General features: G+C 37.6%; 1 protein-coding gene across 5 annotated transcripts in view; it reads right to left on the reverse strand.

The window, feature by feature from the left end:
* The window catches only part of myo16 (myosin XVI), a 227951-nt gene that overhangs the window by 72693 nt on the left and 129033 nt on the right, over positions 1-26225 (reverse strand). For all 5 annotated transcript variants that reach the window (XM_077216645.1, XM_077216647.1, XM_077216643.1 and 2 more), the window contains exons 15-21: positions 21864-21981; positions 21547-21694; positions 17865-17982; positions 14918-15035; positions 13433-13504; positions 10302-10443; positions 7311-7383 (exon numbers count right to left, since the gene is read on the reverse strand). In XM_077216645.1, coding sequence (XP_077072760.1) covers positions 7311-7383; positions 10302-10443; positions 13433-13504; positions 14918-15035; positions 17865-17982; positions 21547-21694; positions 21864-21981 — 789 coding nt within the window. The remainder of the gene's footprint in view (positions 1-7310; positions 7384-10301; positions 10444-13432; positions 13505-14917; positions 15036-17864; positions 17983-21546; positions 21695-21863; positions 21982-26225) is intronic.

Below are 26225 nucleotides of genomic sequence, written 5' to 3' on the forward strand. Positions count from 1 at the left end.
TTTTTTTCAGGACTAGAAATGATACTTGGTAAAAATATTATCTTCTGTTCTGACGTGCCTTGATTTTTATATTTTTCTTCACGCATTACGCGTCATATTTTTTCAAGCTCTTTACTGACACTGTTGTCTTTAAGTACATTAACTTCATTATTTGTTGATTTGGAAATGATGCATCATCTATTATTACAGTTTGTATTAAAATAAGGCAGAGAGATAAACGGACAGACAGATAGATGACAGAACGAGACATCGATAGATCGATGACAGAACGGAACGACAGATAGATAGATATAACTACACAGACAGACAGACAGATAGATATGACATTTTAAAAAGACAGGATTGTGTACAATGTATAACGCACTGTTCATATGGATATATATGGATACTGCTCATTGGAAGCAAGCATGTGTGTTTTATCAGGCAAAATAAAACTGGCACTTATGAAGTATATTTAGCATTGCACATATTTTCCAAACAATATCTATATGACAGGCGGCTTTATCTGCACACAAAGAGCCGGCATGGCACGTTTATTAGCTCTTCTTAACGAACATGGCTGTAATAAGTGTTCCACGTTAACCCCTCACACTCATTAACTCACAGTTCCACACGCTTCAGTGAGCTGCTTTATTCCAGGAATTCATCCTAACATCCCAGTTACTGGACTCATTTAAATCATTTATCATCGCAATCCAGTGAGATGAAAGTTAAAAAAACAAGGAACCCTAATGGAAGGGAGTCCAAAAAGACAAAACATGTGAACAAAAGGTACAATTTCTGATGGAAAAGTAGATGCTGGCCTTTTCCCCAAACAATAGAATTCCTCAGCCACACTTTAACTTCAAACCATATAGCTGCTGATTTAAGATATGTTTTTCATAGCTCTCAAGAGCTTAGGTCATATATGATGGAGCCTTTTTGATATTGCCGATCAAAAGTCCATCTGAGGGAAGTACAGTATACGTGCACGGCTGCATCAACATGGGCGTCTTCCAAGTTTAATGTGGCAACACACACTGGATGAAGTACAAACAGCAACAGTGGAAGTAATGGAGAGGAAAGAAAACAAGCATTTTAGAAAAGATCATCAACTTCTCATCATGAGGTTTTACAGCACTACGGGATGTCATAGGGAAAGACTGCCCAAGCGCTGAACCAATTCAGCACACATCGTGAAAGAAACGGATCGGAGCGAAGAGAGGGAGAATTGTACAAGACATGTACAAAATACAACACTGTCTTAAAAATGACTTGGTAACAGCACTTCTAAGAACTGATGGACAGGTAAATCGTTCAGTGTTCCATGTCAAAAATGGCAGCTCTTATTAGCGATTATTGTATTTCTTTTTGGAAGTGGTTTATTGTAGATCTTACTGATCTAAGCTTATGTACCTCCGTGTTTGAGTGAAAAAAGTTATAATATTTAAGACATTTTTTTGTAGGGTGCCAACACTAAAAGTGCAACGAGGTCAAACCCCCGACCAGCCCTAAAAAATGCACAAAAATGATCAAAACAGTAAAAAAATTTAAAAAGAAGTTAATTAAAAAGAAAAAAAAAGTATATTATATAAAAACAAAAATAAAAAATAAAATTTATATATACATATATATACACAATGCAATAACATTACCTAACATTACCTAGCATTTTCGGGGAAAATAAATTCATCTCTAGGTCAAAATGACTGGGACACAAAATAAAGGGTTAAGGTGAGTGAATCTAAAAATCAGTGACAACATAATACCAGTGTGGAAAAGGAATATGACATCAACATTTCACTAAACAAATAATGTGTTTAAATTAATTCACTTTTATCGTATTATCAGGATTATAGAAATAAAAAAAAATATATATTAATGATAGTCAAATTTATGTTTTCTCTTTTTTTGGCCAATGAATCACACTCATAATATGAGTGTAGAGAGGTGTTTGTTACCATAACTGCACAAAAGCGTACAAGAATAAATAACATTTAATATTCAACAATATTATTGTTTTGACTGCACTGACACAATAAGGCTGAACTGAGCTGGAAGATGACACCACTGTTTTCTGCAGAACTGCTTTATAGATGAAATTATCTAATTCAATAATTGATGATCCTCCTTACAATGGAACTGAATCAACACTGAACTGACTTCAACTGAACAATCAAACTATTTTCTTTTAAAGCTGTTGTACAGCCGAATTTAATTCTGTTTGCATATATGAATAATTTTCCTGTTTTCAGGATGTAAGCTGCTTTGAATGTTTTATGTAAGCTGCTTTGAACAATCTGTATTGTATAAAGCACTATATAAATAAAGGTGACTTGACTTACTGTTGATCAACACTTCCTGCATACAGAGAGTCTAACAACAACCCGTCTTTATTTTCGAATCCAAAAAACTCCCACACTGGCGGGACAACTTTTCTCAGGTGTGGGTAGAGAATCTCTTCCAACATAATTTTGTGTGGCAGTAATAACTACACAATGTGTTGTCTTTCTTTTTATGACCAGTGGCAACCAGCTTGAATGTCCAATACCACCACCTACTATGTTGGAGTATCAACCAGATAGTTAGTGGCACTGAATAATTTACAATATCAGATGTGTAGTATTAACATCGATATTTCATTTTTTTTTAAATATCACGGCTATCATCAATACCGGTACATTGTGACCAAAAATTCAATAGTAGCACATTGGCTTCTGTAATTAGACATTCAAAAAACACTGAAAATCATTTGCTGACGTTAGAAGTTGAACAACTTCAGATTGTTTTAAGTCGACATTTATGTGATTAAAGTTGAGTCGACTAGTCGGTGATGTCGTCATTAATGAACAAATAAGCCTGAACCTCGAGCTTATTTGACTCGAACACAGCTGTGGCATATGACACAGCGATGCCCACAAGGCTATTGCTCCTACATAGCTTATTTTTAGCAGTTCTAGCGATTGCGAGTGAACTGCTAAATTTTAGCAGAGAGCGATTGCGAGTGAAATAATTTTACTTGGCAGCTTCTCTCTACTAATAGTGAAGCTGGTGGTTTTAGTTACTGAGAAATATATTCTAGAACTTTTCAGTTTCTAAGCTATTTTATTGATAAATCACAGAACAGTGTTGACTAACATTTCTGCGTTCCTTTCTGCACGTGATGTGTGAGCTACTTTTTGTGTATGTCTCTTTGTTACAATGCAGCACGCATTAGTTTAGAACGCTGATTAACTTACCCGCACCCGCAGCGCTACCATTTTGGGTCCGGGCCCGCCCATTTTGACCCAGGCCTGTAGTGAGTTGTGAGTGATTTTCATTCTAGCACTTCATCCAATAAGCAGCCCGAGGAAAGCTTTGAGTGAAAGCTTCACAATCAATCAGCGGCTTCTACCCCACGTGTGACTTGAGGGGGTCGCACACCGGACAAGAAGCGCAGCGCCGCGTCTTTAAAATTCGAACACTTTGTTCTCTATGAGTGTACACACACCGGCGCCGCCATTCGGCGTCTGTCTGCGGCGCCCAGCAACGGCTCAGGACCTTGTTCAAAATCCTGCCTTTATTACTTCACCCTGTGCTGCAATATACATTTAGTTTTATATTAATTTACAGAAATCAGCTGCTTGAATGCAATTTCTGATGTTATCGGATTTTCAGCTGATATTCTCAATTCATTCAGTTAACGGATACTCTGAGGTAAAGTGTTCAGACTGCAAAGTCAGCAACGATTGTATTTAATTGTACAGTAGCTACAATCATAACATGTACAGACATTATCTTAATTCCATAATGTCCTTAAACATAACAGTATTGCTGGCCATAAACTGAGAAAGTGCGCGTCCATTGTGCGATACCTGGAGTTGTTCTAGACGCGACGCAGCACAGCGCTGCGCTTCTTGTCCAGTGTGCGACCCCCCAGTTAGGCTTACGTTACTGCACTGAGCTGAGGACAGTGACACAAGAGCCACACACGTAGGCTATTGAGTCGCTGTTCTCAGTGCCGCAGAAAAGCGCTGAAACGGAGATGAAGGGGAACCCGTTTTTCTTTTCTTTTTTTTGCTTATTTTAACTGGCCCATCCAGTTTTCTGGAGGCCCATCTACAATCGAATTCCTGGCGCCGCTAGTGCTTACCCGTACATTAAGCTGTTTAAAAAGTGCATTCTCCCGATCAATTTTGAGCATCCAGATGGTATAATCAAACATATCTTGTGGAGCGCTCTCGGTGTAAGCATGTATTTGTCATTTGAACTGTTGGAAACAGAGCGTAAAAGTGGACTTCAAAGATTTTTTATCCTGTTGCGCCCTCTATAGGCCATGATCAACAACTAGTCGATGTCTAGCTTAAAGCACCATGGCAGAGAATTAAAATCAACTAGTCTGTTCAACCCCTAGTAGACTTCTTGATTTCGATCAGACCCAATTCTGATACTTATATAGTTATATCTAGTGGGCATTAAATTCCTAGTTCATGCTTCTCAATCACAGTCACTCGCTCCTTATTTGTGTTTTCTCTCATTCTTGTGACCTTGAAAGGTCAAGGCCCATAAATCTCTTTTGACATGTGGATCAAAGGTGTATATTTAGGAGACAAGCAATCGAAATCTCGCTGTCTTGTAAGCATTCCCCAACCTGTCACGCACACCAACACAAGGAGATCTCCCAGGGGACTGTGGGTAAGCACTTATGTCTTATAGCACCAGCCCTGATTTACACCTTGTTCAACACTGTCAAAAAAGATCTCCAGGAATGGCACACGTACAGACACACACACACACACCCTACCTGTCTACCTTTCAACAGTTGTCAAGATGGATATCTGGAGAACAGATCCACACACAGATACAAATAAAGACCCTCATCTAGATGGTGACAGACCCTCGAAAACAAATGTTCATCAAGAGAGATTTAACTGAACGTCTGTTAATGCATCTGGTCCGATCCACAACATTTGTTTGTCGTCAATGCGACAATATGTGATCTACTTTCTTTCCCATCACACTGTGATAAAAAATGGCCAACCAATAAGATTCAAACGTTTGGCGACAAGCCGCAGTTGTTACATAAATCATCTTTTACTAGCCTAAGGTGGTCTAAATAGGTTTTGAACACTTGACCAGCAGGCCAACACACTAAACCAGCCAAGATCAGCAAACCAACTTTGGTTGGTTTAAGCAGGTTTCAGCAGGATACAGAGTGTTCTCTAGCTCAGAAAGGAGCAGCTATTTATTAACCATTACAGCACAGCACCCCTAATTTACCTCATGCATCCTCCCTATAGAGTCTATGACAACAATGACATTGGATGGCGCCAAATCCAGGCTGATGGTTAATGGGTCAAAACCAAGTGTACACAGAGCCTTCTTTGTGTCTGGTGCCAAGGGTTCAGCTGAGGAGAAAACACCCACCCCTTATACGTCGACCTCATCTGTCCAGTGCAAAAACACAGCCTGCACAAAATACATTCTGGGTAGTGGGCGGAGGTGCACACGTGGCGTCTTAGTATTCAGTCAGACTTTTGTCTCTCTCCAAAACACTAAAATAACAACTCGGGGTCTTGACAGCAGCAGCTTTATTTCACACTAATCTTTCATTTATAATATATGTATATACATTCATGGCACACGCAGCTATGCGCATAGATCCGACTCCAGGCTTCTGTTCATAATGAAACAGCTCTGTGAAGTACAGCCACGACAAATGCACTCGTTTTACAACAAGCTGAATTATCACTCTGTTTTGTCTAAACTGACCGCTCGGGGACGTATGGATACAATCAGAGTTTAATCTGGAGTTAAAGGGATAGTTCACCCCAAAATGAAAATTGTGTCATCATTTACTCACCCTCATGTTGTTCCAAACCAGTATGAGTTTCTTTCTTCTGTTGAACACAAACAAAGATATTTTAAAGAATGTTGGTAACCAGACAGTTGGCGGAACCCATTGACTTCCATAGTATTTGTTTTCTTAGTTTTCGTTTTTTACAACTTTGGAAGTCAATAGGTGCCGTCAACTCTCTGGTGGGTTAACTGTCTGGTGTTCAACAGAAGAATGAAAAACCTCATTTATAACTGATTAGAGCGCTCTACATTTGTTTATACAAAGGGCTGCTTATTTAATAAGCATACATAGTAAGTGTTAGCTATTATTTAGTGATATAATAAATTCTGAAGTATTTTCACAATCAACATTTCTTTGCATAAGAGTGCTGTAAGCAATGATTCCTTAAATCTGGAAATGATCTTTTCCATTGTCCTTAAGTCAATGCATTTTTTAATGGCTTTTTGGTTAAATGTGACTGAAAAATAAAATGACAAGTGACTGTTAAAAAATGTTCATCACTGAATAATTTAAGAGATTCGTTCAAAAACACTGATTCATCTGGTAATTATACAAGTGAAGTCTCTGAGTGAGTCATTTATTCATTCTATCAAATGGTTAGAAGACTGCAGAAATTAACATTTTATCAGAATCTCTAGCATGTTATTTTCTTTAGTTCACGAGAGATTCGTTATCTTTATTTTAAAACGAAACAACTGTGATTCTCAATTTATCCTGAATCGTGCAGCTCAAGGTTAAAACAAGCTCAATGTATTTTCACTTTTTATTCGACAATATAAAATATACCCCAGTAATATACCCCTTGCGTTTGAAAAAAGTGTCATGAAACAAGTATATGACATTTTGTCATCAGGGGGGTCGGTGGATGTCCACGCACACCGTCCGCATGCAGCCTAAGTGCAATTATAACAGTGCATGCTCCATTGTGTATACTTTGAAAGCTTTGCTGACATTACTGTGCGTGAGATGGAGTGCAACACAGACAATTAAGTATACCCGGGTCTTTAAAATACGATCTACAGAGGCAGCTTGAAGAGTGTTGGAACAGAGCTATAAAGCTACCTGTCTCATTTAGAGTAAAATACTTGTGGAAAAAAAAAACCCGGCAGAGGAACATCCTGTCAATCGTTAAGTCTAAAAAAAGCCATAGCCCAGGGCAGGAACATGCTGTGTGATAGGTCAGAGCTTTCCCCTGTACAGGAATGCCTTGATTCCCACTGGTCTGTGGCTTATTGGCAGCTCCACATCAAACCCAGCGCAGACCAGCAGGAGGTTTAGGAGGACCAGAATCCACAGTGAGAAGATAAGGAGCAGCTTGTGTTCTTCAGAGCCAGTCTCTGAATAGACTGCACTTAGAAAGCTGGCTATAATGTAAGCCTCAGTTGTCTGACATTATAATGATACGAAAGGCCCTTTCAAAAGGTCACAATCAGATGTTAAAAGTGTAATTATCATTATCATCACAATCAATATCTGTGCTGTCTCTACTTACCTGTTCATAACCGTTGCGCTGGAATTCCTCAAAGCCAAAGATGTCCAAGATGCTTATCTCAAGGGCAGGATCTCTGTCAAAACAGACAGGAACATATTTCAGGACTCAATTTGTCAATTTGTTTGGGGTTAAAATAACCATAGCTTAAGTGCAAGGTTTTTCTAATATAATAAGCTGTGAAAAAACAGAAAAAAAAAGAAAAAAAAATACTTAAAGGTCACTGACAAGAAAAAAGTACATACATGGTTTTCTAAGAAACAAAAGGTTATGTCAAGACAATTCTGTCATCATTTTCTGTTACACCGCATCTACACCAGAAGCACCCGGCGTCTCTGGTAGTGTAAAAGATATCAGAATGTGTCAGGAGGGAGACCAGGAGTCACACACAAATCAGGATTGAGAGCATGTTACTTCAGAAACAGTAACATATTTAGAATTTAGATACAAAAATGTTAGTTTTTAAAAATGTATTCGACCTATTTTTAATCACTTCACCTTGACACAACTGTACATAAATCAAAATAAAAAGCAAGAATGCATTATATTTGTGGATAAAAACTGATGTGGTGCTGTGGTCATCACGGTGGAAACTATCGCGCCCTTAACGACCAGTAATAAACATTCTCATATGTGCATTAGCCTAATCCAATGCGCCCACTGAACTGCTTACCAGGACACCACAGGTCAAGCCTGCTGTGCCTAGTTATTGATCACACTTCAGAACGGTACCTTCATTTACAATGCTAAACCGTTCACCTTTTGTAAATAGATTACAATGGATTTTTGAATGTGTGAATGAGTTATTATTCCTTTAGCTCATTCCATATAGTCAAAAAACATATAAACACTACAATTCAAAAGTTTTGGGTTGGAAAGATTTAATTCATGTTTTTGAAAGACGTCTCTTATGCTCAACAAAGCTTTGTTTATTTGTTTAAAAAAGTAAGTAAAAACAGCAACATTGTGAAATAATATTACAAATAAAAATTACTTTTCTATTTAAATACATTTTAAAATGTAATTTATTTCTGTGACGGCAAAGCAGATTTTTTTCAGCATCATTACTCCAGGCTTCATAGTCACATGATCCTTCAGAAATCATTTTAATATGTTGATTTGGTGCTCAAGAAAAAATTATTATCATTATAAATGAGTGTTTACATTCCCCCCTTTTAAAGCAAATATAATGGGATTTTGGCAATATTGTGATCACATTTCGCATGACTTCGATAATCATAGTAGCCATATTTGCATTAAACTATAATGGTAAACTAAAAAAGTTGTGCTGCTAATCGTTTTTGTGGAAACAGTGAATCTTGTTTATGAGTCTTTGAAGAATATATAGTTCAATATAAATGTCTTTACTGAAACGTTCCATCAATTGAATGTCTCTTTCTGAAAAAAACTGAATAAAGTACCAAATGCAAGTAAAAATTGGTGTTGGCGGCGAGTATATGAAACAGCGAGTCACCAGTTGGTCGGTAACATTTTTATGAATTCTAACAATGGAACAGTGAGCGACGGGACAGTTGACGGGCCAGCGGTGCAGTGTCACGAAAGTTTAAGCCTTGACAATTGAAAAATTCAAGGGCAAGCAGACGCAATAGGGAGTTCATTCCGTTACAGAAACATGTTGTGCGAAAACTAAACTCCGCTCTTTCACGTCTTCTTGAACTTAAACGAACAAATTCACACAAAATAATGCCAAAAAGTAGCAAGTATCCTAGTAAACATAGTCGGTTGTGTATGTCTTAAGTAATAGTAAACAGTTGAGAAAGTAAACGAATGTGTACAGTATCAGTATATTGATCAATGCATTATGTCGAGGACAGAAACAGGATTATTAGGCTGATGTCACTTTGTGTTTTTAATGTTAATCAAACAAGAAAGAAAACAAATCACTCACTGTTCTTGACTGAATACATTTTATAACTTTAAAAAGGATTGGATGTTTAATTTATAAAGTGTTATTGCAGACTATGCAGTGTCATTTACTTGCTTTATTAAATGTATGTTCCTGGAAAATACTGTCAGACCTACCTAATAAACCTGAAAAGCATTGTTTATTTCAACTGTATCTTTTTTATATTGCATTTATTAGTGTTCTTGCTTGTAATTTGAGTATTTGTTCTTATTTTATTACTGACAGTTTACTTGTCTTTTTACATTTATATTAGTCAGGCCAGTAGATTTAGTTGTGGTATTGAAATTTTCACTGGTATCTAAACTTTTGGAGTCATAACTGCCCGTTTTTGCAAAAACAGTCACAGGCCATTGGCAGGTGTATATTATGTCAAATATAGGTTCAAGGCAGGTAAGACATATTAACTGGCCGTTAAATGATTAGAAGCTGCCAGTTTATAATTGTTTCTGCATATTTGTATGTCTTTAAAGATGAAAATATGCTCAGTGTGTGTTTTTTTTTTGTGGAGGACAGTGAGGCATGTGAAATTGTGTGGAATGATGAGTCACTGTGACTTGTCTATGTGTGAAAAAAGCATACTTGGCGTTCCATGGAAATTTCAGGTTTTTTTTCAAAAATTCATACCTTTCTCATAATGCAATGCCAGCACTGGGTGTGTTCTCCTGCTCGAATGCTACTGGCTGTGCCGCTTATCGTCAGGTGCTCTCGCATTTGCTATGTAAACTATTCAGAAACGTCTCCGTGACCCCTTGTTTTGACTGATGTTAAATCACAGAAGGTCTCTGTGGAGGATTTGGTGTGAATTTCTACAAGTCACAGCTGAGTGCGTTCTGTGAGCAGTAGAGTCGAATAATCTGTATAGATCAATAGCTGGTAAGCGTCCCTGAAGTCATATGTACACTGAAATGGGTCTGTGTACTTTGAAACAATGAAGGAACAATGTATAAACTAACTTCAAAAAACTAAAATTGTTCAATAACAATCTCTGTTTATGCAAGCCTCTTATTCACAAATCTTCAAATGCACACAAAAAAACATGCATCTATGCTCACATGCACGCATCTTACCCAGTGTTTTCTTCATGGCCTTGGAGGTAAAAGTTAATGTTATTGACCAAGAAGCTGAAGAGTCGTCCGTACAGAGCTTTGGCTAGGAAGTCTCTGTGATGGTTGGACATTTCAACTGTGTGGCGCCTTGTTATGACATCACCTGAAGCAGAGAGCAAATGCAAGCGATTAGTGACTTTTTACAATGTCTGCCTGTCTATCCATCCATCTATCCATTTATCCATCCATCCATCTATCCATTTATCCATCCATCCATCTGTCTGTCTGTCCATTTATCCATCCATCCGTCTCTACCTATCTGTCTAATTTATTGTTCTGTCTATCCATCAATCTATCAAACTACTTATTTACCTATCAATCTATCTACGCATCTATCCATCTATCTATTGTTCTGTCTGTTTCAATGTCTTATTTGTCTGTCTGCCCGACCATCCATCCATCCGTCCATCTATCATTGTACCATTCCATCTATCAATCCATCCCTCCATCTCTACTGTACCTACCTGTCTATCAATCTATTTATCATTCTGCCTGTCTCTGTATATCTATCCAACTATTTATTACCTTGTCTCTCTATCTATTTATCAATTCGCTTGCCTGACTGACCATCCAAATATCCATCCAATTATCCATCCAATTTATCATTATGTCGGTTTATCTATTTATCGGTTTATAAATATTTCTATTTTTCAATCCGTCCATCCATCCTTAGATGGATAAACAGATAGATAGAGATTTATTTACTATACTGTCTGTATCTGTAGATCTTGCCAACAATGTATTGTCTGTGTATTTATCTTTTTGTCTGCTTGTCAATCTGTCCCATCCATCCATTCATTCATTCATTCATTCATCCATCAATCCATCCATCCATCCATCCATCCATCCATCCATCCATCCATCAATCCATCAATCCATCAATCCATCCTGCTGGTTGAGTTCTGCTATCCCACCAGCTAGACCATCACTAAACACCAAGCATAAATAGCATAAATTCAAGCTGGTCCTTTAAACAGGGCTGGAAGCACATAAAAAAGTAGAGATTGCAGTAAACAAAAAAATCAAAACAGCCAGTGACTGCTCAAAACAACAGGGGGACAGAGCAAAGAGGAAAACAACCTGGAGACAGTGTGTCACAATTTGACTGATATACAACGCATGTGGGTGGCTGAAAAACAAGCGGCCCATTGTTGGTTGTGCTGGCTGAGGGGACACGGCACATGCTAATGTGGAGGACACACAGCGCCTGGGCTCCGATGATGTGACCTTTGATGATGTCAGACACTGAATCACTGCATTCGCTATGCCATTCATGGCCGCCACAGTGCGTCAACTTCCAGATGCACACATTTCCAATGTCTGACCGTCAATCAGTGGCCTCTGATTGCTGCATATATTAAACTGCAAAAGTGTGGCATTGTAAGGATGACCTTTCTCTCTGACTTGTTAAAGAAATACAATAAACAAAACAACAAGAAATTACAAGATGAGTTCACACAAGTAATTACAGGTGAGTTCACACAAGTAATTACAAGATTAGTTCACCCATAGAATAAAACTGCCAACGTTTATTTCAGTAACGGCTCCTGACCTTAAATTTAGGTGTGGCAGATTTTGGGTCTTGGCACTAACTTAAGTTTTGTATTCTAATCGTTGGACACATGTAGATACACTTTTGGCGGAGGTCTAACATTCTTGCATTATTCTGGCTAAGGGTGGCGATCTAATGGTGATTGTTAGGTTTTAAGTACACACAACATTGATTTTGTATTTATTGCCTCCGGATGATGTTTTAGAATGCGGAATAGTCATGCTATCGTTCATTAAATTATTATACATTGTTTATATATATATATATTTTAAGGGGGTTGTAGTCTAAATTATGGACCAGTTATTATCTGCAATTACCATGGTGTAACCACTAGATGGCTATATAGATTATACATTTACAAACAGTTACTACTGAGAACATTGTTTTCAGACATAATACTTGCTTGTATTTGGGTAGATTTAGACATTTTAAAGACTATTCTAAAAGTTGACATTTAAATGTTGATTTGAAGTGTCAGTTTTTGCATAATTATTGCAGGCAAATCAAGGACACAGAGCATTTTTTTACTCATACTATCTACATAAAATAGCGTGATCAGTCACGCAAAAGCAATCATTCAGATCCACATTCGACAACATATGAATGAACAAAACTAACAAACTCATCTTAAATTCCAATGCAGTGAAACAGCTGTTCCCATGGTCATGCATCAGATCATCGAATCAAAATCCAAATCACTCATATTCATGAATGTAACATTCAGACCAATATTGTAACTTGGACCACCTGATTTATTGAAAAGATCAGACTCAAAATAATGCATACATTGCGACTTCTGTCATTAATAAACTCTAGAGCTAAGACTCAAGATTTTCAGAGAATAAAAGCAACGTTTTGATCTTTGATATTTTCATCATGCAAAGCTATCACATGGATTCTTGGTATATAGCATACCACTGACCTCTGTCTATCCACATGTGATATTGACCACATTTATATTACTTTTATGTTTTTTGGACATTGTTTGTAGAGCAAATGATGGCAGAATTTAAATTTGGGGTGAACTATCCCTTTAAAAGAGAGGCATGGATGCATGACAAAGCGTAGAAGACAGAGAGAGAGAGAAATCTCGGACAGACACAAAACAATGCCAAGTCTGATTGCAATTATAGGCAATAGGTCGGTGTGTCCTCGATGGCTGAATTAGGTTAATATCCAGACATCATGTGATTCATACAAACTCCACTCTTGTTATATAATGGCACAACACGCGCACAGTCTAGACCTCGGAACAGAACTGTGTGTTTATGTGTGTATATTTTGAACAAGGAGACAGTTATCCAAATGAGACAAATTGGGCTCGCCAGTAACACAATCCAAGGCCAAACGGTTGAGGCCACATTCATTGATGGGTTTGTGACTGGGGAAAGGCCGGTACATCTCAATGAACAGTATCAGCAGGCCTCTCTGCAATGAGACTCACTCTATACATGGTGCTATGCTAAACAAGCTCACTTTAAATGAGAGTGTTTAGTCCGTCGGTTGATTGATGCTGGTACATGGAAACTGAAACTAGTACCTTTGAAACACTGGACATCAGACGTCAGGGCAGAGCCTAGATCCTCAGAGCTCACCTGCAACATCCCAGCCACTACAGGAAAAAAAAAAAAACAACAACAAAAAAACACATTCAGATACATTTGTATGAAAACAAAGGTTTACAAAGCTAGATCCTGATTGGATGAGCCACATTTAAAATCATTATATAAAAAAATAAAATAACAAAATCTTAGCATCTTAGTAAATGAGACTTGATTTAAAAAAAAAAAATGAAATTGGGACAAAAAAAATCTGTTCAGTAGCACCCAAATGCCTGGTCTGTTCCTTTTGGAAGTGTAAAATACACAAATACACATTTGCAATCTGAATAATGTACTGATTATACCATAGACGTACTGCTGATTTGTACCCTGCCGTTTCCACAAGCTTGTAATTTATGACAGGTACTGCCTTCACTTCACAGCGATTTCATGCCTCTTATTTTAATTAAACTATACTAATACAGTATGTATTATTATATATTATTTTCTTATTGTTTATAATTATTGCACTACAATTTCAAATACCTGAAACTTTTGAAAGGTAAAGTTTCAGTTATTTTTAAAATAATCCTTTCAGTTATTTTAAATTGTAATAAAGTTCCAGAAACAAATTATGTTTTTACTGTAGTTTTGATCAAATAAATACAGCTTTGGAGAGCGAAGCTTTGATTATCTCAAAAACATAAAAACAATTACAACCACAAATACTTACGAGCTTGTACAATTCATTAACTAGTACATGATAGTACTTGCATGATGTAAACGGTACACTCACCATTTAACAAATTTGATTGTGGCTCATGCAATCAGACTTAAGGAACACACTCTTGTTTTCTACTATGAATCCACACCTCCTATTATGTACTTATAAATGAGCACACAAGGTGCAAAATGCAAACGGTAATGAGCATGAGTGTGTTTGTGTGGAGTGTATCCATTAGTGTATAATGGGACATGTTTATATGCCCATTTTGTACAGTGATCTTTCATATCCACAATGACGGAAACCTCACAGGGATGTACATGTATCAGCTTTTATATTTGAGCGTGCTGACGTCACTTGTTTACCCAGGCTCAGTATTATGCGTGTCATTATGTAACACGAAGGAGACCGAGTGTCCGTTCTGTTCCGCTGCGCTGCTCTGCAGGGCTTAAGGAAACAGGTGACCCTGTGTGTGTCTGGAAAGGGGCGATTAGCTCAAAATTGTTAGCTCAAAATTATAGGACAGAGTGTGTATGTGCTGGAGGGTGCCATGTATTATTAGAGTGGCAGAGAGAGTTTTCCATTGTGTGGTGAGTGATTCCACTATTAGGCCATGGCAAGAATTGATGTAAACAACCCAGGATGGTGTGACACAGTTCTTTCTGCGTAGTCACCCGCCCACTTCCCCTGTCTATCCTCCAGGGCTCCCGGTGGAGGAGATCGGCCCCTGGTGGCCTCATGACGCAGCTGCACCACTGACCTCTGTCTAGCAGCTGCAAGTCGGACACTAACGCAGTGTCAGCGTCTGTCAGGGCGGTGAAGCGCACATCTCCCAAATGCAGCAGTGCAGAGAGGACCACAAACACATTCTCCACCTCCTGAAAGCCAAACAAACAAAGTGCTGAGAGTCAGACTGGACTGAGAAGAGAAACTGGGCCGATTACAGAGCACAGTTCAGTCACATTTGAGTGCAGGGTCCAATATTACAGATTCAAATTAAAATGTCCTCATTCAAGTTCCACAACATTACCATTCCTAACATTGTGAAAATATGAGGGGGGAAAATAACACACACACACACACACACACACACACACACACACACACACACACACACACACACACACACACACACACACATATATATATATATACATATATGATAGTAATTTTTTGTGATTGTGCTCAGTTATTTTAGTATTACTAAAATGTTACAGTATTTAATACTTTTCATTAGCTTTTATCTGTATATCTTTTATTTTAAAAAATATGTTTATTATATTGTTTCTTTTTTTCACTTAATTTTAGTTTTAGTAATTTTCTTATATTCTTTTGCCATATTTATTATTTTAGTTGGTTGCCAGGACAACATTTCTAATTTTCATTTAAGCTTAAGTTTTTCATCTAATATTTATATTTTAATTTATTTTATGTCAGCTTTATTTTAATAAACAAACATTTTTAATAGTTTAAGTTAATAATAACAACAATTGGATGACTTAATTAAAACTTAAAGGAGAGGTAAACTGAAATCATCTCTTTTTTCCCCATTAATAACACATTCAAGAACATACAGATAAACAACAATAACAAATCATGTTTAATTAATTTAAAGTATTAACAGTCTATTAATAAAGTTAGTAAAATGTATAATAATAATATTAATTATAAAGTTTGAAATCAAGCAGTGGTGTCATATTTAAAGAAGAAATACCACAGGAAACGTCTTGGCAAATATGAAGGGTCTTTGAATATTGTGTTGGACATTGGGTCAAAAAGCTTGAGAACCACTGATCTTTGTGTAAAAGAAAAAGATGAGGAAGTTGTATAGACAGTGATTGTGAATGTAGAAAGATACGGCAGTCTGAGAGACTGTGTGAGTGTGTTAATGTGTGTGAGGGTCATCGAGGGTCGTGTTGCACTGATGGGATGAGAGAACAATCCCTCTTTAATGAAGCTGGTTTACAGGTTCCTGGTAGGATTAGAACACAGTGTCTGGCTGGAAGTCAGGTGTGTGTTAGAGTTTGGAACAACCACACAAACTGAACGCATGACTCAGCGTAACTCGGATATTACACCCTACACTGTAACAAAATGTTTATGTATCACCATAAGGGTGTGCATGTGTATACTGTACAGTATGCCCTACGCTACAGTCCTGAACATACCGTTCTAGTTGTGAACTATAACATAACACACAGCTTGGCAGGTTAGTGTGGCCTCAGGCTGAATGCTAGGCTGAGATTGTTTTTTTTTATAGTCTGCAGACATAGTGTAATGAGTTATAATGTTTAAACCTACATAAATCAGAACAACATGTCTGAAGTGGCTGCCAAAGTCAAAGGCATACCAACTCTCTCCATCTCAGTATGTGACTCACCTAAAACCAGAAGCACTTTGTCTACTTAGACAGCTCAGCTTCTACTAAGGGTATAAAGTAATGTCTGGATGTAGGCAGAGCAATTGCATTGTTAAAATGTCGGTATTATACGCAAATAAACTATATTTACTGTGTGTTATCTGGACCCAGAAATTCACCTTTATTTTTCAGCATTCTTAGATATATACCTGACAGTGTGTTCTACTACCGGTTGGTGGGCGGAACTAACAGAACGGCAGTTTCTTTCAGTTTTTCCTCCGTTTGCCCTAAAACACTTGACGCATCTGAATATGCCTACTTCCATACTAAACAATATGTGAAAAACAGTATGTGAGCAGAGTAGTGTGTCTAAATTCATATCATTCATAAAACAGTAGGCGAAAAGTACTCGGATGACCTACTACTTCCGGTGAAATTCTGAAGTTTGCATTCATTGGACACTTTACTATCCCATGAGGACATTTGTGAAGTAGAAGTGAAGCAGTTGTGAAGTAGGTCACATGACAATGACAAAATGACAGATGTAGTACGTCCGCATTTCATTCATAGTATTAAACACAATCTTATAGAACACACCTTTTTTAGTGGTTGCAACGTAAGTTTCAAACCAAATGTAGTACCTATCTACTATATAGTATGGGATTTTGGCCACAACAACTGTGTCGTCGCCATCCAGTTTGAAATGTTGACTAGAAACACAGAGTTTTTTACAGCCTTTACAATGTCCTTCAATGGAAACCGAAAGCAACTCAGTCCCGCTAAACATTTACTCTTTGAATTCTTGCACCCGGGATCAACACAAGTCGACACCATTGTAACTAAAAGTTTGCTAAGAAGTAGTTCCTAGTAAAGCAAGGCGCTCTAGTCAAGCGTATCCATAGCAGACTGGGAGTGGACTTGGATATCAACATGCACAATGCATTATGGGGTGTTGAAAGTTTTCCTACCTTTTTTGCAAAAGGGAAGACAACAGCCTTTTTTATTTGTTTTCTCTAATCAGGTAGCAACCGATTTGATTTTTTTCAGTACCTTTTTAAGGTTGGATGTCACATTATCATAATTTTTTATCAAAATGTCATGATAACTTTTAGCACTTGCAAAGCATTTAAATATAAATAAAAGTTTAGTTAATTTGTTATTTATTTCAAAATGTATTTTTATTCATTTATTTCCAGGTTTAAATAAGACTCTAATTCCAAAAGAAAAAAGAACTAAAGAATAAAAATGGGACAATTTTTTTTTTGTCAAAAAAAAAACATTTTTTTTCATATGTAGTAATTTTGCATCTTTGGATAATGGATAAATGTGTTGTTGAAGATGTGTGTACCAGTCTGTTGAATCCGAGCGCACGCAGAGCCTGTTTAAGGGCAGAGAGCTTCTCTCTGCTCTGAGGACATGCAGTAGCTACTGCAGGAGCTTCACCAGGAGCCGCTGTGCTCAGACACCTGAAAAAAAAGAAAAAGAAAAAAAAGATTTGGGATGATTTAGACCTTACGTTGGCAGTGCCATCTTGACCCGAGAAATTGGTTTTGGACTTTAAGAAGGCTAAAGTAAGTCTGAGATGTTCAAACTGTCACCGACATACTCACAAATTCAAGTCAAAGTAAGGTGAACGTTCAATTTTTTATGATAACCTTCCGTTTTACCCCATGCACGATTTGCTGAGGACACTTGGAGTCACAGAGAGTTGAGGGTAAACCCGTTAAAAACTGGATTCACACAGTACACTAAAAAAAAATTACGAATTTCAATTGTATAGTAAACTTTCAGCAAATTGCATTGAATAATCCGCATTCATAAATGTAAACATTTTCTTTTTTTGTTTTTAACCTAGGAATACGAATGACAAATTGTTAATTTGTGGCCACGATTTAACAGAAACAGATGAACAAATTATTACAACATGGCCACGGTTTAGTAAATCAAGGGAAAACATATTATATCATGCACAACATTTACTTAAAATTAAAGTAAAAAGTATGTGAGCGGAGTGGAGTTGTGTGATTTTGAATGGAGTGCGGAGCGGATTTTTTAAAAAGTCGGAGCGTCGTGGTTTTCACTCGCTCCGAGAGCGCTCCACTACCGCTCCATCACGAGTACAATTCATGCCATCGGCTCATTATAGAACTGCATTTTTAGTAAGGATTCACACGTTAAACACATTACGCTAGCATGATACAGATGGATCACTCAAAAAAAATGTTACGTTTATGATGAGTGGCTGTGGGAGGTTATAGTTCTCAAGCCTACTGAATATGATCGGGCAACGCGATCTCATGAAAGTGCGTATCTATAGCACAAATTTTATTTTATTTATATGCCAAAACCTTTTTTTTGCGTGCAAATGGAACACACTAAACCCCTTGGTTAGGATAATGTGTGTGAAGTGCGTACCATAAAGTGCATATCATATGCACGCGAAAACTGCTTATTATCATAGGCTATGCAAGCAAAAACTATTTTTGGCGTATAAATGATACGAGAAAATCAAATTTGTGCTATAGATACGCACTTTCATGAGATCGGGCTGGATCGGGTGAAAGCACATTTTAAACAGGTAACACTTATTCACACACGCAATCGCTTTCTTATGGAGCCCCTAAAGGGACGTGGTGGTGAAGATTTTTTAGGATGGGATAATTTTTTCCAAAAACTTTTGCGTTCCCTCGCAAAACTTTTGTGTTCCCCCGAGAAACTTTACGTTCCCTCGCAAAACTTTTGCGTTCCCTCGCAAAGATATTTGCGTTCCCACGCAAAACCTGTTGTGAGCTCGGACAGACACTTCCTGTTTCATGTCCCGCTGGCAGTGCTTCAGAGATCCGTACATTAAGGGAGCGTTTCATAGTTTTTGGAGAATTGGGTTGTAGCTCGTTGTCTAGGTTACTGTGATTGTAAATAGGTGTCGTTTGTGTTTTAACAACGTTTAGCTCAAGAATATTGATCCGGGAAGTTGTAATATATTGCCAACTTCACTGAACTCCTTCAGTTAAGCACTGACCGCATTTCTTTATATTTGAGTCCAAGTTCAAACACTATGAAACGTTCCATTAACGTACGGATCTCTGAAGCACTGCCAGCGGGACATGAAACAGGAAGTGTCTGTCCAAGCTCCCAACAGGTTTTGCGTGGGAACGCAAATATCTTTGCGAGGGAACGCAAATGGTTTGCGTGGGAATGCAAATAACTTTGCTAGGGAACGGAAAAATTTTGCGTGGGAACGCAATTATCTTTGCGAGGGAACACAAAAGTTTTGCGAGGGAATGCAAAGTTTCACGGGGGACACAAAAGTTTTGCGATATATATACACACACACACACACACACACACACACACACACATACACACAGTACATACATGCAAATATTTCTTAAATATATACATGTATATGTGTGTAATTATATACACAAAATAATTATAAAGTACACACACACACATACAGGTGCTGGTCAGTAATTCCATTCAAAAAGTGAAATTTGGATTTTATATTTATTCATTACACAGAGACTGATATATTTCAAGTGTTCATTCCTTTTAATTTTGATGATTATAACTGACAACTGATGAAAACCCCAAAATCAGTATCTAAGAAAATTAGAATATTGTGAAAAGGTTCAATACTGAAGACACCTGGTGCCACACTCTAATCAGCTAATTAACTCAAAACACCTGCAAAGGCCTTTAAATGGACTCTCAGTCTAGTTCTGAAGGCTACACAATCATAGGGAAGACTGCTGACTTGACAGCTGTCCAAAAGACGACCATTGATATCTTGCACAAGGAGGGCAAGACACAAAAGGTCATTGCTAAAGAGGCTGGCTGTTCACAGAGATCTGTGTCCAAGCACAATAATAGAGAGGCGAAGGGAAGGAAAATATGTGGTAGAAAAAAAGTGTACAAGCAATAAGGATAACAGCACCCTGGAGAGGATTGTGAAACAAAACCCATTCAAAAATGTGGGGGAGATTCACAAAGAGTGGACTGCAGCTGGAGTCAACGCTTCAAGAACCACCACGCACAGACGTATGCAAGACAACGCAGCCGTCTACCAGGAAGTTTTAGTGCACTTCATGCTTCCTGATGCATGACCAACTTTATGGAGATGCAGATTTAATTTTCCAACAGGACTTGGCACCTGCACTCAGTGCCAAAGCTACCAGTACCTGGTTTAAGGACCATGGTATCCCTGTTCTTAACTGGCCAGCAAATTCACCTGACCTTAACCCTATAGAACATCTATGGGGTATTGTGAAGAGGAAGATGCGATACACCAGACCCAACAATGCAGAAGAGCTGAAGGCCACTATCAGAGCAACCTGGGCTCTCATAAAACCTGAGCAGTGCCACAGACTGATCGACTCCATGCCACGGCGCATTGCTGCAGTAATTCAGGCAAAAGGAGCCCCTACTAAGTATTGAGTGCTGTACATGCTCATACTTTTCATGTTCATACTTTTCAGTTGACCAACATTTCTAAACATCCTTTTTTTGTATTGGTCTTAAGTAGTATTCTAATTTTCGGAGATACTGAATTTGGAATGTTCATTAGTTGTCAGTTTTAATAATCATATTTAAATGAAATAAACATTTGAAATATATCAGTGTGTGTGTAATGAATGAATATAATATCCAAATTTCACTTTTTAAATGTAATTACTGAAATAAATCAACTTTTTGATGATATTCTAATTATATGACCAGCACCTGTATATTATGTAAACACAAACTTTTATTTTGGATGCAAATTAATCGTTGCCCAGCATTAATATATATATATATACATATGCATACACATATACATACATACACACACAAATTATGAATACAAAGTATTAATTCCCATAAATTTAAGGCCACAAATTCACAAATATTGCCAATATACAGAGTATGTTTTACAATATGTGACTACATGTTAAGATTTTGCAAGGGAGGTCTTGGGGGGGGGGGGGGGGGGGAGTGTTTCTCACAAAAACAGCATGAAATAACTTGCATATCTACATTGTGTGTGTTACCTGTGTGCTAAGACATTGTTTAGATATAGATTACTCTTCTCCTCTGCTGAAAATCCCTCAGCCATCAGGTAGAAGATGTTAAAGTTCTGCTGATGCGGTGGCATGCAGATAACCCTCGACTTCTCCAGCATATAAGTGTACAGACGGCCTAAACAGCGAGAGAAGAGTAGATAGATCATATTTGTAATTATTAGTAGAGCAATTGCACCCTCTATAGGTGAAGGAGCCAGATCAGAAGTCCCCTACTGAGAGCTATTCAAGCAGCACTATGAATAATCAGACATATTCAAAGTGACAACAGGAGCAGTGAAAACTACCTCTGAGAAGAGTCTTTCTCTTCTCGCAGTACTGCAGTGAGATCAGCTTGATGACACGGCTCGCTGAGGAGTTCATCGGAGTCTTAGCGTGGCCAAAAGCTTCCAAGATCACATTCACCTGCAAACAATGACAGAAGAATTAAGAGTCAGTGGCATAGTGGACAGGCATGCAGTGCCACACTGCAGGGGGTCCGCGATACACCCCCAGCTTTTATTATTATATATTAATCCTCTGATTGTGGTTATTCTATATAATCCAATTATTTTAGAGAACTACAATAAAATTCAATTACATGTTGGCACCCAATTAAAGGAAATTTAAGTGCATAAAGAAATGCCATAAAACACACAATATTGTGTCTCCTTTTCCGGTGAAAGATTAAAGAATATATAGTAAAAAAAGCACACAAAAAACCCCACTGTTATACAATACAAAAAGATATTTAAACAAAATTAAGGTTTGTGGGTTTAATCAGACTGCATTATAATATATAAATAATTTTCACAGTATTAAAGTAAATCAAAGTAAATATCATATTTACTCATATTACTATTATTATTATTATTACTATTATTATTATTATTATTATTATTATTATTATTATTATGCATGATTCCAATATATATATTATTGGTTATATACTATTATTATTAGGCTTACACTGAACAAAATTGAATTTATTTTAATTATTTATATGACAATTAATCTTCAGCACAAAATTCACGATCGTGACAGGCCTGAGATTCCAATGTGAACTCTGTCTCAAACCCTAATGCCTACCTAGACAGCATTAAGGCATTTAAAGAAAGATGATGTACCACAAAAAATCAATAAATAAATAAACGTGTGATTCATTTCCCCATCCAAAATTTTAAATTCCTGTACATTAATTCCACTGTCATGCCAGGTCTTTGGCTGAGACAATATTTTTATAGGTACTTTATTTGGTATAATAATAATTGCTTTGCTGTGTATTTAATCATAAAAAAAAGTTAAATAGTGTGTGTGTGTGTTTTTCTTAACAAAAACGAATGAAAGGTAATTTGTATTTAAAATAATTATTTAAATATACAATTTTATTTAGCATATTTAAAGGGGCACTCGGCAACTCTAGCTATTTCTTCGCTGATTTTCACTTTTGTTGTCGCATGTTTTCTCAGCGAGCTCCCCCTACAGCTGTGAGGCGTATATTAAACAACAATGTCGTACAAAAAAACTCACTTGCGGCACCCTCCTCCCCCTTTCTACCGCGGCTCATGTGCATTTGTTATTATCGGAGCCGCCCAACTTTATCGTGGAGCTATGTCTACCGAGGTAGGTAATACACATAGATTGTAAAAAAAGATGGACGGCGCCCCTTCGCTCTCTTCCATTGGCGAGAAGTGAAGCTGCCATTGTCCCGATATGGCGCTGACATCTTGGGACTTTAGTCTGCGCAGTTGTGATTTCGGAACCTGACCTGCGCAGTAGTGAGGAAGAAGTAAAGCCGCAAAATCAATGCCCCGCCCTCACTCTCGCTGAATCAATCGCAAGCACACGCCCTGTACTTTTTTTAAGTGGCCTGTCTGCTCCGTTCTGCTCCAATTTTGATGTCTGCTGATTGCAGTAGGCTACCTCGTTAAAATAAGGTAAATACAACCACTAACCACATAGTCATATTTAAAAAGTAACACATTAATATATCCTATATAGTATATATGACCTATACTGTAAAATACGAGTAACCTACTCATATTACTGCAATTAAACAACTATCACAATTTGGTGGACAGCTAAATCAACTTCATAGTTAGCTCATGTAGTCTGTTTTAGCTAGGTTGGCATCCTCAAATTTATTAATTTATTTTGCATGCGCAAAAACCTCAAAAATGTATCGGACATGCCAGAACGGTTAGCACATTCTACTGCAGAACAACCCATCGTGTCGGTGTGAAATAATTAATTATAGAAATTTAGATATTGAATTTAAAGCTGCAATCTCCTCAGTCCTCCAAAGATCCCGAAAAAAAGTCTGTTGTTGCTTCAGTGACTACTTCGCTCAGAGAACCTGTCAATCACAGTTGTCAATCATGTACGCCACAGCGCCGTTTTTATAGCATCAAATAACAACCTGAAAAAAAACTTATTTTAAAAACAAACACTTGCAATTACATCAGCGTGATAAAAACTACAGTAAATGACAAACTATCTTTGGAAAAAAGATATGTGAAGTGTAATCTAATTGTTTAGTTGGTCTCACGTCACGTTGAATAACATGGGGAGGCGGGGTTTCTGAGCTACACTAGGACCGGTCACCGGGGGGCGATCGAGACAAATTGGCTTCACTTTCCAGGGCTTGTGCAGCACGCTTGGTAATACATCATACACATTGAGGGCGGCATTTGTGTTTATGTCGAATTACCGTAAAGTAGTTTTTATTTCTCGCTCGTTCTCGCTTTTCACGAGACTTCCTATTTCCAACTTACCAGGACGTTAATCCCCATGTTGCAAGGTTGGTTTTCCGCCAAGGAACGTTGGGGGGAGCGGGAAAGTCACCATTCTCACCAGAACAGGTTATTAAACCATCCAAATGATTTCTAAACGGTTTTGTTGAAATAGTTGCCGAATTCCCCTTTAACTTTCATAGGCTTAAAATACTAATAGGACTACCAAATTGCCTATCACAGTTTTTGGCAAGACGCAAGAAAATGACGTGATGTGACACATCCTATTGACCCTGTTAACATTTCCAGGTTTCTCAGAAGTGGAATTCGTCATAGTTGGGTAAAGTTATATAGCGCTGAATGAGTTTTTGTATTCCCATTTGTAATAGAAACCCCCTCACAGCAGCGTTAACAATTTTTTTGTAATATGCATGTGTACTACATGTGTATATGAGCGTGTTGCTGAAATCTGATTGGTTGATGAACTGCTGTTTGGCAGGGGAACTGCCAGAAACCGCAATATGCACGTGAACACAGTCGGTTGTGTCTTAAATTAATGTATAGCCGACTTTCCACTGCATACATGTGGACTGTCGGAATTCACTACTGAGTGGCAGGCGTAATAATCTTTTATTATGAAAGTATGCAACAACGTGTACGTTAAAAACGCATCTTCTGCACTAAACAATGATATTACGATAGTCTATACTCTTACGTGCATCTAAATACACAGTTACTCTCACACTTCAAATGATTGAATACTTACATTTTAATTAAATACTTTTTCACAGCAGTATTTTGTATTTTATTTAAATACATTTGATGATTAAGTTGTAATTAAATACTTTTTGATATATTTGTGCCCATCTCTCTCTCTCTCTCTCTCTGTGTGTGTGTGTGTGTGTGTGTGTGTGTGTGTGTGTGTGTGTGTGTGTGTGTGTGTGTGTGTGTGTGAGAGAGAGAGAGAGAGAAAGTGAGTGAGTGACACATGGGACAAAAATCTGATTGAAGAGGAAGAGGAAGAGGAAGAGAGAGAGAGAGAGAGAGAGAGAGAGAGAGAGAGAGAGAGAGAGAGAGAGAGAGAGAGAGAGAGAGAGAGAGAGAGAGAGAGAGAGAGAGAGAGAGAGAGAGATCATGTGATGTGTGATATAAAGGATATGAAGCTGCCTTTGGCTGCGTCAAAGTGCATTTTCTATGTCCTTCCCTTGCTAACATCTCATTCACTCGGATGTGCAGCATTCCTTATGATGAAACACCATAAGCCCATGATCACTTGGAATCCGCAATGGAGCCGATTTATTATTTATATTTTTTATTTCCTTGTATGCTAATAGAATATATAGAAATATTACAATAAGCTAAGTATTTTTTGGTTAGATGTCAAAATAACTCCAATACCATACACTAGAGTTTTGTGGGGTGGGGGGACGTCACAGTCATGTTGTATTGTGAAGTGTACATATTGAGTAAACTTGCTCCCTCAGTCAAAATAAAGTGGTTAAGGGTCTGTCCGAATAAACTTCCCTCACCGAATTGAAGATGAATGCATTTCAAAATGGCGACAGGGATTCCCCTGAGGGGAAGTGCTTAGGGAAGTCTGTATATATGCAGAGGTGGACAAAGTACTTCCTAACTAGAGTGAAAGTACAGATACTACTGGTCAAATATTACAAGTTAAAGTTGTAAAGACCTGCACTTTTACTTAAGTAAAAATCAAAGTACTTGTTTTTTGTTACTCTCCACCTCTATGTGAAAGCTCACAATGCCACTCGCTCATGAAGACACATAATATGGGCATTTGACACATGCTTCCACCAGGTGGCAGTAAGTCACCATTGATAAAATGTGCTCATTAGGAGACAAAATAGTGTTGAGATCACACACACACACACACACAGATGTATTCAAGTGTAATAATGTCACCCATTGCTCTGGGCC

The sequence above is a fragment of the Siphateles boraxobius genome, unplaced genomic scaffold (assembly GCF_051911475.1).
Source record: "Siphateles boraxobius isolate OS27281-9 unplaced genomic scaffold, OSU_SipBor_1 7, whole genome shotgun sequence".
Taxonomy (NCBI): Eukaryota; Metazoa; Chordata; class Actinopteri; order Cypriniformes; family Leuciscidae; genus Siphateles; species Siphateles boraxobius.